This window comes from Molossus molossus, unplaced genomic scaffold, assembly GCF_014108415.1.
Source record: "Molossus molossus isolate mMolMol1 unplaced genomic scaffold, mMolMol1.p scaffold_m16_p_10, whole genome shotgun sequence".
Taxonomy (NCBI): Eukaryota; Metazoa; Chordata; class Mammalia; order Chiroptera; family Molossidae; genus Molossus; species Molossus molossus.
The window spans coordinates 2,245,153-2,261,697 of record NW_023425345.1 but is presented as its reverse complement, the minus strand read 5'-3'; the positions used below and the strand labels follow the sequence as shown (position 1 = coordinate 2,261,697).

The 16,545-nt window shown below is 48.1% G+C and overlaps 1 protein-coding gene across 2 annotated transcripts in view; it reads left to right on the top strand.

Annotated features, from left to right (window-relative positions):
• SREBF2 (sterol regulatory element binding transcription factor 2) overlaps nucleotides 1–16,545 on the top strand; it is a 66,769-nt gene that overhangs the window by 32,439 nt on the left and 17,785 nt on the right. For both annotated transcript variants that reach the window (XM_036251022.1, XM_036251021.1), the window contains exons 2-11: nucleotides 1,302–1,721; nucleotides 3,001–3,182; nucleotides 3,877–4,023; nucleotides 5,808–6,029; nucleotides 7,017–7,131; nucleotides 7,348–7,529; nucleotides 9,241–9,433; nucleotides 9,967–10,148; nucleotides 12,706–12,982; nucleotides 14,759–14,928. In XM_036251022.1, coding sequence (XP_036106915.1) covers nucleotides 1,304–1,721; nucleotides 3,001–3,182; nucleotides 3,877–4,023; nucleotides 5,808–6,029; nucleotides 7,017–7,131; nucleotides 7,348–7,529; nucleotides 9,241–9,433; nucleotides 9,967–10,148; nucleotides 12,706–12,982; nucleotides 14,759–14,928 — 2,088 coding nt within the window. In that variant the 5' untranslated portion in view covers nucleotides 1,302–1,303. The remainder of the gene's footprint in view (nucleotides 1–1,301; nucleotides 1,722–3,000; nucleotides 3,183–3,876; nucleotides 4,024–5,807; nucleotides 6,030–7,016; nucleotides 7,132–7,347; nucleotides 7,530–9,240; nucleotides 9,434–9,966; nucleotides 10,149–12,705; nucleotides 12,983–14,758; nucleotides 14,929–16,545) is intronic.

Genomic DNA, 16,545 nt, shown 5'->3' with positions numbered 1-16,545 from the left:
TGCCTAACATAAGACTGTTCATAGCCCAGACCCCATCCCTACCCTGTGCTGTTAGAGACCTGGGTGGAGGTTTGGGGAAAATAATGGAAGTGGTGTTTGGGGGCATTGTTTTTGTTTTGGTGACCAAGTCAGAGCATCCTATGGCCTTGAGGGGTTGGAGAGCAGGGTACCGCGGTTTATATTCTTTGGGAATGTATTAGAGAGGAAAGGTGAGGGTGCGGTAGATAGTGTAGAGAATTGTAGATCCAAAAATACCTGGGATAAAGCCAAGGCTCCAGACTCCTAACAGGGACCAGCCCTATGAGAAGGAAGGAGAGTCGGGAGAGATGAGTTGTGGATTAGGTTAGGTTTTGATAAACCTTTGGGAGGATGGACCAGGTGAAGAGGCTCTGGAAGCAGGCTTGAAGTCTTCTGGACCAGAGATTCAGGGGTCCCAGATACTTGGAGCATGATCTAGAGAAGGGGCATGGCCTCCAGGTGGACACATCCTGTTAGTCCCACAGATTCCTTGCCCAGGGGGAAGAGGAGGGCCAGACTGAACCCTCTAAAGCATGGAGTCCAGGGCCCAGGTTGCTCTGCCCTGACCTCCTGGCAGTGAATGCACTGTGGTGCGGTAGAGAAACACAAAGCTAAGGGGCAGAGTCCTGGCTGTGTCCTGATGAACTGTGTGACCTTGGCCAAGTTATTTCCCTGTTCTGGACTTCATGGGTGATTTTCTATCCATTCTACCCCTAAAGATTTATGACTTGGGTCCCATCAATTTCAATGTCCCTGAGTTTTCTTGGGGGTACCAGTAGTGCCCATCCAGGAGGGAAGGCTGACCGCGGTGAGGGAGAGTTAGGGTCCATCATAGCTCTGCATCCAGATCTACATGACTCCTGCTCTACCATAGGAGCAGGGCTGCAGCTGGAGGTGGCCTCACAGAGCAAGATGAGCTCTAGGGCCTTAGGACAGTGACTACCCACTTTCTACCCTAGTATCCCCAATTGTAAAACGTAACCCACTATAACCTTTAAAAGCATTCCTCACCCACCACAGTGGCTTCTGATGATAGGCCTGACACAATCAGGAAGGTGGATAAAGGCCTGGAGGTGGGGTCAGGAGAGAGAACATCAAACAGATGAAGTTCTGGCCCACTGTCCCTTGGTGGCTGTCTTGGCCCAGATGATAACCCCACATGAGAGAGAGATGAAGGTTTCCTGACACGTTTCTGCTCTGATCTTGGGAACACCATCTTAAGCAAATTTGAAGGTTAAATATTTTGGATGTCAATAAAATGATTCCTTTTCATTTCTTCACAGAGATGCTGCAGTTTGTCAGCAATCAAGTGGGAGAGTTTTCTGACTTGTTCTCGGAGCAGCTGTGTAGCTCCTTCCCTGGCGGCAGTGGAAGCAGCAACAGCAGCAGCAGTAATGGCGGGGGCAGCGGTGGCGGAGCCGGGGACCCCTCAATGCAGCGCTCCTTCAGCCAGGTCCCATTACCTTCCTTCTCTCCCTCGGCCACCTCCCCCCAGGCTCCAACCCTACAGGTCAAGGTTTCCCCCACCTCGGTTCTTACTCCACCAAGGGCAACTCCCGTTCTTCAGCCCCGCCCCCAACCCCAGCCTCAAGCTCAGCTGCAGCAGCAGACGGTAATGATCACCCCGACATTCAGCACTGCTCCCCAGACGAGGATCATCCAGCAGCCTTTGATATACCAGAATGCGGCTACCAGCTTTCAAGGTGATTCAGAAGTCAGATATGATAGTGATGGTTGTTAAAAAGATTGCATCAGTTTGCTGATACTTCCAAGGTAGACTGTAAATAGTTCTATCCTCTTTGGGGATGACAGAACCTATCGGTTCGATCCTCTCTAAATTAGGTTTTGGAAACTGGCAGTCAGAACAGTGGTACAGGAACAGTTCATATCCTGCCTCTTCAAATGCCTTAATAGCTGTTGTGCCTGCTTCAAAGAGTCCAGCAAGCAGAGTAGACACGGGCTGTCCTGGTAACTAGAGGTGGAGGCTTGAGTAAAATTAGTCTTGAAACTTATCCAGGCAGCAGCCAGACTTTGGCACCTGTAGGTTGAGAACTGTTCATTCAGCAAACATCTCCTGAGTAGTCACTACAGAGAATACGACTTTTAACGTGGGTCCTGGGCCTCTGAGTAGCAGGCCTCCTAGTAGGCCTTCGGTGTGTTGAGTGAAGGAGTGACTTTTCCTGTTATTCTGTGTCCCAGCGCCTTTTCATCAGATACCCTCTGGCCCTGTGGGGAGCCCCGGGTGGGGTTAGTATTGCTTTGATAGTTCTTCAGCAGGTTTCCAGGGTTAGGGGCTGGGGCAGACATCAAGGCAAAAAGCTGAGACAGACATCCCAAAGTACATTTTCTTTTTTGGTCCACGGGCCGACACACTAACTGCTGAGCCAAACCAGCCAGGGCAATAGATACTTTATTATTATTATTTTTTTTTATCCTCACCCGAGGACATTTTTGCATCTATTTTCAGATAGAGCGGGAGGGGGAGAGAGAGAGAGAGAGAGAGAGAGAGAGAGAGAGAGAAAGAGAAACGGCGGCATGAGAGAGACACATCAAGTGGTTGCCACCCACAGGACCCCAGCCGGGGCCAGGGACAACTGAGGTACACGCCCTTAGTGGGGACCGAACCCGGGACTCTCTGGTCTGTGGGCCAATGCTCTAACCGTTGAGCCAAACCGGCCAGGGCCAAAGTACATTTTCTGTTCGCTCTGTTAACCCCCTTTCTGGGTGTAATCATTTGCTAATTAGCTTCCCTCACCTCCATCCCAGCACCCAGAATAATAAAATAATTTGCACTCGTTCCCTCAGAAATTGATGCAGCCCTTCTGGGATGTTCTTGTTATCTAGATGAGGTTGTAAATGACTGTGCACGTCTCCTTCAACAGCAGGTGGGGTGTTGGGATCACTCCATCCTCAGTTATTGCTGCAGCTGCAGTGACAGAATGCATTCCTTATCCATGTGACTTTTATTCCTCTTCTTCCAAGTCCTTCAGCCTCAAGTCCAAAGCCTAGTGACATCCTCCCAGGTGCAGCCAGTCACCATCCAGCAGCAGGTGCAAACAGTGCAGGCCCAGCGGGTGCTGACGCAGACAGCTAATGGCACGCTGCAGACCCTCGCCCCGGCCACGGTGCAGACAGTTGCTGCGCCCCAAGTGCAGCAGGTCCCGGTAGGTGGCTGACAAGGATTCAGGAAGGCACTGCTTGGGGCTGTTAGCTGTTCTCCATCGAAGATGTGGTCTACATACTAAGAAGGACCATTGGAGTGTGAGGAAGCGGTTTGTAGGGTGGGCAGGGATGTCTGGGGGCCTGCAAGGCACCAGTGAGCTTGGTATAGAGATCTGGCTGAGATGGCATCTGAGAATGTACACTGGCATGCACATAGAGTCAGTAAATGCAGGTCTGTTATTTGCACAGATAATGGGCATAAAACTGGAAAGAAATGTGCTAAAATATTTTTAAGTCATATATCATAGTGGCACTGTATTTTCTTGACTCACAAAGTAATTTATCTTACAAAAAATTCTTGGTTTATCATTTTTGTTTCCCCAGCCAGGTTCTCAGCCAGGCTTTCTTGAGTATGTCCAGAATCAGATCTCTCTCCCCCTACCACCACTCACCCCAAGCCATGCCCACTCTTCCCCTGATAGGCCACTGGCACTGCTCTCCTCAAAGCCTTTCAACCTTAACACTTAGGACCCTCTTTAGCTGTACTCTCTTTCTTCCCTCAACCCACTAATCAAGCTGTATTCTCAATTTCATCAAAATTTATTTTTCTTTCTTAAAGGGTTTATGCAATAAGAAGCTAATGCAAAATAGAAAATTAGTGCACCTCCTTCTTCCTTTTCTTCCTTCTCCATCCAGGTCCTGGTACAGCCTCAGATCATCAAGACAGATTCCCTTGTTCTGACCACACTGAAGACAGATGGCAGCCCTGTCATGGCTGCAGTCCAGAACCCAGCCCTCACCGCCCTCACGGCCCCCATCCAGACAGCCGCCCTGCAAGTACCAGTAAGAGCCACCTTCCCCACTGCCCTCCACCTCCGCCTCCTTTCTGGGAGATGTTAGGTCTCAGCGATGTTAACAGCCTCTGTGCTGAGTTGCAGAAGCTTTATGGAATGTGTCAGTCACACTGCAAATATCACCCTTGAGAAGTACCAGCAATGTGTGCTACATGGGAGTGCCAGGGTCTAGCAGGGAGAGAGGAACAGCAGAGGAGCCCCAGTTCCTAGGCAGTATCTCCACATAGGACCATCTGCCTCTCAGATCTTGTTATCTAGATGAGGTTGTAAATGACTGTGCACGTCTCCTTCAACAGCAGGTGGGGTATTGGGATCACTCCATCCTCAGTTATTGGCTTCCGAAGGACCCTAGAGTCCCTAAGCAGAGAGAACTCTAAGGTGAGGGACATGGAAGGCACCCATTCTTCATTTATAGGGTTTCTGCTAGTCTCAGTATCTTAGCAAGAGAGTCTGACAGAGCCCCGGCCGGTTTGGCTCAGCGATTAGAGTGTCAGCCCGCAGACCAGAGAATCCCAGGTTTGGTTCCCACTAAGGGCACGTGCCTTGGTTGCAGTTTGTCCCTGGTCCTGGTTGGGGTCGTGTGGGTGGCAACCAGTCGATGTGTCTCTCTTACATCAATGTTTTTCTCTCTTCCTCCCTCTCTTTCTCTCCCGCTCTATCTGAATATAAATGCAAAAATGTCCTCGGGTGAGGATAAAAAGAGAGAGAGAGAGAGAGTCTGACGGAGTAAACAGTGATCAAAATTTGAAAGCAAGCTTTATTCATAAAAGCCAAAAACTGTAAACAACCCAAATGTCCATCCAAAAAGAACTATTGATACATGTGATTACATGATTGAACCTCAAATATAGTATGTTGAGCAAAAGATGCCTGTCCAGAAAGAGCTTGTGCTAGTGATTCTACTTATATGAAGTTCAGGAAGAGCAAACTAAGCTGTGGTGATAGAGATCGGAATAATTACAAGAGGCAGGTGTTGCTGGAAAGAGGCATGCGGGAACTTTCTAGGGCATGGAAATGCCCTGTGTTTTGGTCTAGGTATCTTAGTTACTACACGCATCGTATACATACATAAAAAATAAGCTGTACATTAAAAAAAGCGTGTTTTTTATTATGTGCACATTATTTCTTGGTAATTAATGAAATTGAGCAGCTTTTATTTGTGTTGGTCATTTGGATATTTGAGGCCATTTATGGGACAAAATAAAACTAAAATTAGTAAAAATTGACCCAGAGGGGAAAGCAGATTTGAGGGGAGCACTGGGGGAAGCCTGTATGGTTGGCCTATTTATTTAATAAAATGGATCTGGTTAGTTCTGTCCTTGAGCTTTTTGATGGCCAGATTGTATAGGAAATGTAGTAAGTTGCTTCATTGTCATATGAGGGGAAAAAAATATGTCATACACTAGGAAAATGTTTTCCCTGGCGCCAGAGTGATATAGCATGCTGTATGTGAGCTTATAGATGCCTGATGGTTTGACAGCAAAGCAGAAATCATGACTTGTTTCTGGACCCCTAGATCAAAGGATAAGACAAATTTATCCACATTAATCCTACTGAAGTGTTATTTATGGACAGTGATTCTGAAAGAGGCATAGTTACAGAGGTACCATGGCTCCTCGGGCTTCTTGGGGCCTGACAACCTAGAATGGGTCTCAGGCCACCCAGAGCATTGCCAGGTGATGCTACATGGACAAGCCACAGGTTTGTCTTGTGAGGTTGCTTTATTCCAACTAACCAAGGGGTAATTGTGCCCTCGGTCTGTGCCTGTTCTAGACCCTGGTGGGCAGCAGTGGGACCATTCTGACTACAATGCCTGTGATGATGGGACAAGAGAAAGTGCCCATTAAGCAGGTACCCGGGGGAGTCAAGCAGCTCGAACCCCCCAAAGAAGGAGAAAGACGAACAACACACAATATCATTGAGAAGCGGTATCGCTCCTCCATCAATGACAAAATCATTGAGTTGAAGGACCTGGTCATGGGGACCGATGCCAAGGTAGGTGCCAAGCAAAATGGTGTTGCATGCCCTACTGTCTCCCCTTTTATTGTCTTTGCCTCAGAAATATAGGAATCTCCAGGCCCAGGCTGAGTGAATGTATATTAGGTGCTTTCTCATTAAAGCATTTAGGGATTTTCAAGATTATAAAATATTAACCAATATAATATAAGGGGAGTGTTAGGGGTTGGTAAGTCAGTGTCCTTCCTGGACCTTTGACTGCTCTGCAGTGATCATGGACCCCAGAGTCACAGGCAGAGAAATGCCTGCCACTCACTGGGGGCCAGATACATGATTATATTATCTTGAAGTCAGCTGATGGCATTGCTGGCCTATGTTTAATTGTGCTCAGGGTGGGTAGCAATACTTTTACCTGTTAGGGAAGAGAGAAACTGGAATTAGGTCTGGATCAACAACAGATAGAGGAAATAGATTTTTCATATATTTCTGATATTTCAATGAATGTATCTTCTGGCACATAGATTTTCTTTTTTACCTATTTGTTTATCTTCACCTCTATTTTGAAAGAAAATTTTACTTTCCTTTGAAGCCTACAAATCTGAAAGGTACTAATATACCTTTACTTAAGATGACCATCCCACAGTGCTCTGGCTTTTTGTCATTTGTTTTCCGTAAAGTTTGTTTGGTGCTGAGATTATTATAGAAAGTAGTCATATAGCTAAATTTATTTATTTAGTGTCTGTGTGCCAGGCTAAGAGCTAAGCTCTTCCCTGTATTATTTCATTTAGCCCTCAGTGCATGCCTGTGAGTTATATAATTATCATTATCTCCATTTTAAGGAGGAAGAAAGTGAGGTTCAGAGATGTCAGGTATCTTGTCCTAATAGCAGAGCTAGTCAGTGGAAGAGCCAGCATCTGAACCAGGCACCTCTCACCCCAGAGCCACGCTGTCACTCCATGAGCTCTGAGCCTGTTCTCACTGTGCAGCCTGCTCTGAAGCCTCTGTTTTCACCCGTCTCCTTCCCAGATGCACAAGTCTGGCGTTCTGAGAAAGGCCATTGACTACATCAAATACTTGCAGCAGGTCAATCACAAACTGCGCCAGGAGAACATGGTGCTGAAGCTGGCGAGTCAGAAAAACAGTGAGTGTGCTCATTGAGAGAAGGGCTGTCAGACCTGGTTACAGGAGCAGTCCTGTGCCGGGCACCAGGGAGGGCCCACTAGTGCGGAAGAGGTGCCTCTGGCAGTGGAACAGGGGCCATGCGCCCCTCATCTAGCCCTGCCCATCCCTGCCTTGGCTTGGCCCAGGTGGGGGTCTGTAAAAACAGATTGTTTGCCAGGTAGGGTTTTCTTTGCAGAGCTCCTGAAGGGCATCGACCTAGGCAGCCTGGTGGACAATGATGTGGACCTGAAGATGGATGACTTTAATCAGAATGTGCTTCTCATGTCCCCTCCGGCCTCTGACTCGGGATCCCAGGCCGGCTTCTCCCCCTACTCTATCGACTCTGAGCCCGGAAGCCCTCTGTTAGATGAGGCAAAGGTATGTGTGAGCTTTTTAAATCCTCCAACCCCTGGATCTTTCCCATTTTCTGAAGTTTATAGTGGGGGCGGTGGGGCACAGACAGTCACCAGGCCTGGTGTTCAGAGGACCTGAGCTGGAAAGGAACTCTGTGAAATTAGCCAGATCTTGGAGAATAAAGAAAGAAAACTGACTGTGGGGGAAATAGGGCTGTTTAACTGGTTCATTGTAGTCTGGTTAAACTGGTCTTTGCTGAAACAGCCCATCAGAGAGGAATGAGGGCCAGATCCAGAGCAGAAACAGCAGCTGTCATGTGGGCGCGAGGCATTGCTAGAGGCGCCTCATTACTTCCCTTGCCCGTAATGGGCCTGGCAAGACCACTTTGTGAGGTTCATCAGCTGGTTTAGGATGAGGCTGCCTCTGGGCCCTCTTCCGGAAATGATTACAGTGTGCAATCTAACAAATAACTTCAAACCAGGGGCCTTTAATAGACCAAGAAAGCCCCCCCGGCAATTGCTGTTTAATGGAATTGATTAAAAAAGAGGCTTGAGCCTAATGATCTTCCTGGGACCCTGCAGAGACCACTGAGTCTGCACTGTATTTTGACACTGGCGCTTTCTGACTCTGAAATAACAAAATTTCCTTCCAAAGTGTGTTTCAGTCAAACTGTTCGTAGTATCATATACTCACTATTTTTGAAATATTTAGTAAATATGATTTTGTTAGGTAACAAAAGTCCGTATGGCATATACGTCAAATTAATTAGATATCTCAACATCATAAGAAATGTTCAAATGATTTTAAAATATTGAAAGGGAATGTTATGGTATGTGTACATTGGGAGTCAGGAGATTCAACCCCAGCCTCCCTTCCTTTCTGGGGGCTCCCAGGTAGACAAGGCCTCTGCCTCCAGTTTTCCCTCTGTAAAGTGGGGAGGAGAAAAAAGGCAACATTTAAAACATCTTGATTTTAAAACAGGCACACTCTTTTTTTTTCCTCACCCGAGGACATTTTTCCATTTTTTGCTCAGATAGAGTGGGAGGGAGAGAGAGGAAGAGAGAAAGAGAGAGAAACATACACATTGAGTGGCTGCCACCCGCACGACCAACCAGAGCCAGGAACAAACCGCAACTGAGGTATGTGCCCTTAGCGGGAACCGAACCCAGTCTCTCTCGACCGCAGGTCGACGCTCTAACCGCTGAGCAAAACCAGCCAGGGCCACGCTCTTGTACATAGATCCACACTGAAGCATGGTCTTTAATCAACTCTATTATAGATGTATAATTTATGTGTAATAAAGTACACCTATTTTTAGTATCACACAATATCATACATACTCTTAAATATAACTATCACTATAATCAAAGATACAGTACCTTTTCATCACCCATGAAGCTCCTTCATACACCTGTGCAGGTAGTTCATATACCCCTCTCCAGCTGCAGACCACCGCTCCGTTTTCTGTCACTTGATGACTCTTGCCTGTTGTGAGAGAGCTCTGTTTGGAAGGTACAGCTCCTGTGCTTTGGACTTTAGAACGTGTTCTTTTCCAGGTGGCAAGAGGGAGAGTGCCACAGAGTTGGAGCGGTAGTTTCCTCCTGGCTTTACTCCTGTCTGGCTCAGTGGTCTTGGATTTAAATCTCACAGTCCGATTCTGATCTATATAAAAGTACAATGCTGTGAAAACCCATGCAGCATTTATTCACTCTAACCTCATGGCTCTCTGTTGAAGGTCAAAGATGAACCGGACTCTCCTCCCATAGCGCTGGGCATGGTGGACCGCTCTCGAATCCTGTTGTGTGTCCTCACCTTCCTGTGCCTGTCCTTTAACCCCCTGACTGCCCTGCTGCAATGGGGCGGGGCCCACGACTCTGACCAGCACCCATACTCAGGCTCTGGCCGCAGTGTACTGTCATTCGAGTCAGGTGGGTGAAGGCTCCTGTGTGCAGACTGCTCTGCTTGTCCACAAGGTCCCAAAGGGCTTTGGTAGTGACCCTTGCCTGCTTGCCTTCTGATAGGGACTGGCATAAGTCACATTTTGGAAGTGACGGAGCAAACTTGAATTCAGTCAGAAAGAGCAAAATAAACTGAACTCACACTGCTATAATTCCCTGGGGATGGGATTGGGGTGGAAGGGCTGTTTGAAAGAGGATGTGGTATTTTTGCCTCAGTTGTAAAACCAGTGGTCTGACCCCCTTGGCTAACAAAGATTTTTGTGGCACTCAACTCCATAGTGACAAGGATTACAGTGTTCCTATTTAGGCTCTAGAATTGTTTCACATTTCCCTGTAGTGTGGTTTATTCCTGTTCTGAGATGTTGTTAGTAATGAAACAGTCTTGTTATCGCCCTTCTGAAAAGGAGATAGAAGGCTCTTTCCTGTGCAATGTTAGGGGTCAGCCAGGTGCCCTGCAGTCCCAGGGCTGCTCCAAGGGGGTCAACTGAGACTCTGCTCTTTAGGTTCTGGGGGCTGGTTTGACTGGATGATGCCAACGCTCCTCTTGTGGCTGGTCAATGGTGTGATTGTCCTGAGCGTCTTTGTGAAGCTGCTGGTCCATGGGGAGCCAGTGATCCGACCACATTCGCGCTCCTCAGTCACCTTCTGGAGGCACCGGAAGCAGGCAGACCTGGACCTCGCCAAGGTGAGTTCCATCGTTCACCTTTCCCCTTCTTCCCCCAGGATCAGCCCAAAACTTAGGAAGTTGTGTTGAATACCCCAGTGAATGAAGTCCTGTGGTAGGTGCTTGCAGGGAAAGGGGGGGGTGTTTCTGAGAGGAGGAAGGGACCTGCCCCTAACCGTCACAGGGCAGCAGAGCAGAGACACTTATGCATAAATAATCCTATGGATCGGTTCCCGCTAAGGGCATGTACCTTGGCTGCAGTTTGTCCCCGGCCCTGGTTGGGTCGTGTGGGTGGCGGCCACTCGATGTGTCCCTTTCACATCGATGTTTCTCTCTCTTCCTCTCTCTCCTTCCCGCTCTATCTGAGTAAAAAATGGAAAAATATCCTCAGGTGAGGATAAAAAAATAATAATAATAATAATCCTATGGACACAAGATGACAGAGGAAGAAAGACTAAGGTGCTGCGGGAGTTTGGGGCAGAAGAGGCATTCTGGCTGAGGGAATCGGGGCTTGAGCAGAGTGGTCAAGGGCAGGAAGGACCTGTCACACAGGAAGGCATGAATACATGGGAAATTTGGGGACCAGCAAGTGGATGGGTGTGTCTGGAATGTAGGGAATGGCAGGAGACAGGAGGGCTGAGGCTGGTAGTGTAGCTGGGGCCCCAACAAGAGAGGTCTTTGACTAGTAACTGATTAGGGGCTTTGTTCCCAGTTTTGTGGAGAACCAGGAAGATTTTTGAGCAGGAAAATTAGCTGAAAGTTTTCTTTTGAAATCAGCAAAAGAGTTTATAGGTAGGATTCTGGGGCAACTCATCCCTGAAGGAAGAGTTAAACATGCCTGCCCTGACCAGTTGCTAAGTGGTTAGAGCGTGGGCCCCGCGGACCAGTGAATCTCAGGTTTGATGCTGGTCAAGGTCACATACCTCAGTTGCGGTTCATTCTTAGCCCTGGTTGGGGTCATGAGGGAGGCAACCAGTCGAAATGTCCCTCTCTCTCCCTGTCTTCCTCTCTCTCCTTCCCACTCTATCTAAACAAAAATGGAAAAATATCCCTGGGTGAGGATTTAGAAAAAAAGAGTTAAACATGCCCATCTTGGGAGACACAAGAACCAGAACACCCCTCAGAAGCAGAAAACCGTGGGCCTGCCTTCCCCTGCTGAAGCAGCCTGGGTCTGCGTGCTCACCCCGGGCTATGGCTCCTGAATGTAGGTGTGGTTGTTGTGGGCTTACCCCTTGGAGAGGGACTGTTCCCAGAGAACAATCTCAGGACATGTGTCCTGGAGACAGGTTTTGGTCAGCGCTTCATTCTGGTGGCTGAACGAAGGACGGGTTAGAGGAGGAGACACGAGATGCACAGGAGTAAATATGGGGCAGTGGCAGGGACCTGGAATTGAAAGGAAAGGCATGTCAAAGAAGATTTGAGATGTAAAATGGAAAGAAAGTGACAGTGACTCAAAGATGGAGGAGGCTGGAAGATGTAGGCTGTAAGCCGCGGTGTTTGGATGCACTGTGAGAGGGCCCTGTAGCGTGAGACCACCAGACAGCAGTGGGGGCTGAGGCGGGTCAGGACCAGAGTGTGTAGGAAGCTATGCACCTGCGAGGAGGGTGCCTGAGGAGAGTTGGAAAAGGCAGGAGTCAAAGCCTGAGCCTTGGAAACAGCACACCTTCCTGGGAAAGATGGGGAAGAGGAGCCCTAGGCACAAGGAAAGGCCACCTCCTTTAGCATATGTAAATACAGGTGCTTCTCCTGGCTGGAAAGATGCCACCACCACCTTAGAGACTGCCACTCCCAGAGCATTGGCATTCACTTTCCTCTTGTAATAATCTACTTTCCTGTAATGACGCAGGAAGACAAACACAGGTGTCATACTCACTGCATGACATGTGGGAAAAGAGAGGAGAAATTACTTCAGTTTCCTAAGACGGTAGCCTGCGTCTTTAAACCACCAGTAATGAGAGAAACAGAAAAAAGGCTTCAGTACAGGGGCATAGACTCTCAGGTTTGTGGAACAGTTCATCCACATCCTTGACTAGAGTAGTTCAGTAGTGTATTTGCTAAAACTGTGGTTTTCAAATTTTAGCAGGCATCAGACTCAGGTGCTAGGCCCAACTCCAGAGGTTCTGGTTTAGTAGGTCCAGGAGGGCTGGACTAGGACAGCTAGGATTTGTCTTGCTAACAAGATTCTAGGGGCTGGTCTCCAGGGACCACCCACACACTTTGAGAGCCTAAAAGATCACATAAACTCATCATCTAAATCCGTGTTATCATTTTATGTATAAAAGCTACTGTGAGAAACTCTGAAGATTATTTGCTCAAAGATAGAACACAGTTCAATCTCAATTTAGTAAAAGGACTAGGAGGAAATACTTTTAAATGTCAGTAGTCATTCTTTCTGTGGGATAAGATTACAAATGATTTCACTTTTTTTTGTAGCTTTCTGAATTTTCCCAGATTTTCTTTAGTGAGCATGTATCACTCTGATAATCTGGAGAATGAAGGGAGAATAACATTTCTATTAAAACATACCGAAAGGCCATAGTAAGGCCAGTGAACAGTATACTTTCTTGCTACTTTCTAGGGGGATTTTGCAGCTGCTGCAGCCAATCTACAAACCTGCCTGTCGGTGTTGGGCCGGGCACTGCCCACATCCCGCCTGGACCTGGCCTGCAGCCTCTCCTGGAACGTGATTCGCTACAGCCTGCAGAAGCTGCGCCTGGTGCGCTGGCTGCTCAAGAAGGTCTTTCAGTGCCGGCGGGCCACCCCAGCCACCGCAGCAGGCTTTGAAGACGAAGCCAAGGCCAGTGCCAGGGACGCAGCCCTGGCCTATCACAGACTGCACCAGCTGCACATCACAGGTGAGGAGCCCACCGCTGCCTGGCTTGCCTCAAGGTGACCCATGCCCTCTCTCCACCTTGGCTTGGTTTGCCAATTTTCCACCCCATTCGCTGTCCCTTTTTTTTTTTTTCTTTAAATCCTCACCCGAGGACATTTTTTCATTTTTTCTTCAGATAGAGTGGGAGGGAGAGAGAGGAACAGAGAGAGAGAGAGAGACATCGACGTGAAAGGGACACATTGAGTGGCTGCCACCCACACGACCAACCAGGGCCGGGGACAAACCACAACCGAGGTTCGCGCCCTTAGTGGGAACCAAACCTGGGTCTCTCTGGACCGCAGGCCGACGCTCTAACCGCTGAGCCAAACCGGCCAGGGCCACTGTCCCTTTTGCACTGCTCTCTTAGATGGTTGGACAGACCTTCCACCTGCATCCACAGCTGTAAGTGTGGCTCATTACTGTAGTTTGGTTTAAGGCACACACTTCTTTTTCTCAGTATCATCTCTACACTTGGGCTGTTCCTCTACATAGCGGCATGTCATGGTTGCATTGGCAGTGTTTTTTCCTTAGTGGTATTTAAATTATGGTGAAACTTAAAATCGATACCATCTTAGATTCAGTGAAATATGATCATTTATTTCATTCAACAAACTCCTCTAATAGAGAGGCAGACAGGTCAGCAAATGTAGTGGAAGGAGTAGAAGAATCAGATTTCCCTGGGGGTGGGTACTTGTTGGGGAGAGGTTAGGAAAGGCTTGGCTTTGCATGGAAGGATGCATAGCATTCACTGGTTCTGCAGTGCTGTGGGCCAGGTGCTGTGAAAGGCACTGACTGAGGGGACAGAGGTAAATAAAACATGGTTCCCACACTACCCTCTGCCCTCCCTCCCTCAAAGGAGAAAACTCGGTGGTACCTTCTGGAGGAAACTGACTCCTGATACCTATGCAGAATGAAGTGTGGGGGCTGAGGTCTCCCTACTCGGATAGGAAAGACCAGGGGGGCAGAGTGGTCCAGTGGGAAGAATGTAAGGCTGGGTGAGGTTGAGAGACTTGGCTTGGCTACCATCTGGGGACCTTTGACATGGGCCCACCTGGAGGCTCAGCTTTAGCGAAGTGAGGAGACGCTTGCCCTGGCCACCTCCCGGCCCTGTAGTGAGGACCAAAGTAAGCAACAGTGGGAAAGCTTCAGAGCCCTTTGGGCCCTCGTGCCTTTGCAGGGTCACTTCAGCCCCTGACTTCTGGGTCACCCCAGATGAGCTGTGCATCCCTCACACAGGAGGGTGTATCAGCCTTTCCTGATACACCCTTTTCCATGCAGCTACTAACCCAAGATGTGTCTGGCCATTATCGTTCAGTTTTGTGTTACTTCCTCCCTCAAAAGGGTGCGTGGTTATATACTGTGGGAGTCTGTTTAAGTGAAAATAAATTCAAATCAGGTGATTTTAAGTTTTTTCATTACCTCTCACAAGGTTTGAAGACACGGGACTTTAGTAGCAGAACATGGCTGTGCTATTGACACTGTTTTGGAAAATGTTACAGTGTACACCTCTGAGTCCTCTGCAGGTCCCCATTGATACAGAACCATGTGCCATGACATGCATTTTCTCTTGTCACTTCTGTGAGGTGGGAAGAAACATGCAGCTAGTAAGTTGCAGAGCCTGGCACCCCATCCAGGACTATCTGATCACAGAGTTCACTTACTTTCTCGTTTGGTTCTCCTGTAACTCTGTGCTAGGAAAGCAGGAAAAAGCTTGGTTTGGGAAATCTGTCAACAATAGTGTCTGTTTCTGCCTCCACAGGGAAGCTCCCTGCGGGATCTGCCTGTTCAGATGTCCACATGGCTTTGTGCGCTGTGAACCTGGCTGAATGTGCAGAGGAGAAAATCCCTCCAAGCACACTGGTGGAGATCCACCTGACTGCCGCTATGGGGCTCAAGACGCGCTGTGGAGGCAAGCTGGGCTTCCTGGCTGTGAGTACCTTCATTCCTTCCTGCAAACCTCCGAACCTTCACTGAGCGTCTCTCCCCCGGCCAGGAGCTAAGATGCAAAAATAGATGTGGGCCCTGCCCTTGGGTACTGAGGTAGACATTCACTCAGTGAGTCATTCCACAAGTACTTAGAGCAGTGAACAAAACAGACCAAAATATCCCCCTTGTGGCCCTTACCAGCAAAAGCAGGACATTTTGGTGCCATGAGATAAGATTGATTCGGTGATATAGAGTGACCCATATTTGGGAGTTAATATGGACTCTTCTGCTCTTCAAATGGCGATAAAAATTCTTGGAATCTTCTGATCGTGTCTCTTGGCTCGTTTATTTGCTCAAAAAGGTATTTATTGGGTACCTTGTGTTGATCATGGCACTGCGGATCCAGACATGGAAATGGTGCATGTCTGCAAGGAGCCCAGGTCAGACCCGGGGTGGGAGCTGTGGTCATCAGGTGCCCCCAGTGTGTATGGTGTGGATCCAGCCTTGGGAATTCACAAAGGCGATTCACAGGCCCTATTATCAACTAGTTCACAGGCTTTCTCTTACTCCAGCAGAGGCGGGCATGTTTTTTTCAGTGCCTGCTTTGGGGAGGCTGTGAATACATCAGCTGTGTTTAAAACAGTGACCACATCTCCATTTGTTCTCATATCTCAGTAATGGCACTGAGGAGCTGAGAGTGAACAGGAACATCCCCTGTGGTGACACTGATGTTTCCTGTAGTGTATCACAATAGTCTAAGTGACAAAGGGCATATCTCAACCCTGTCTTCGTGACTCTAGATAAGAGGTTCATTCAGCAAACATTACTGAGTTCCTGCTCTGGGCCAGCACTTCTCAGAGTGGAAATGCAGCAGTGAGCAGGACGTTTGCATTGTCCTTGGGGAGCATACAGTCTGGCGAGGAATCCAGACAAAGACCAGACCTTCGGGACAGTAGAATGAGTGAGGTAGAGCCAAGCTGGCTGCCCGAGAGCACACTAGAGTCCTGACCTGGTCTTAGGGGAAGTCGGGGGTGGCTTTTGGGGCAAGGTGAATCTAGGCTGAGAGCAGGAGGCGTTGACCAGGCTGCTCTTCCATTCTATTTATTTGTCCTAGTGCCCTGGGCTGGTGTCATCACACTTGTAACTTCTCTGCCCCCAGAAGGTATTTGAAGGCATTAATTTTACTGAAATACCATGTACATACAGGAAAATGCACACATTTACAGTTTGGTGAATTTTCACAAAGTGAACTCTCCCATGTAGTAGCCAACCAGATCAAAGAGTAGAATATGCCCTGGATGGGTCGCTCAGTTGATTAGAGCATCATCCCAGTATGCAAGGTTTGCAGGTTTGATCCCCAGTCGGCACTTAAAAGAATCAACCAATGAATGCGCAACTAAGTGGAATAATAAATAGATGTTTCTCTCCTCTCCCCTGCCCCCAAATCGACAAATAAAAAAAAAAAAAAACCTCCCATCACCCCCACAAGCCTTCTACAGACCTTCTCCACTTGCCCTGCCCCCCACAAAGGTAACCATTATTCTGAATTCTGTCATCATAGTTTATTCTGCCTGTTGTTTGTTGTTTCTGTAAATTTTTTATTGAAGTATAATGTACATG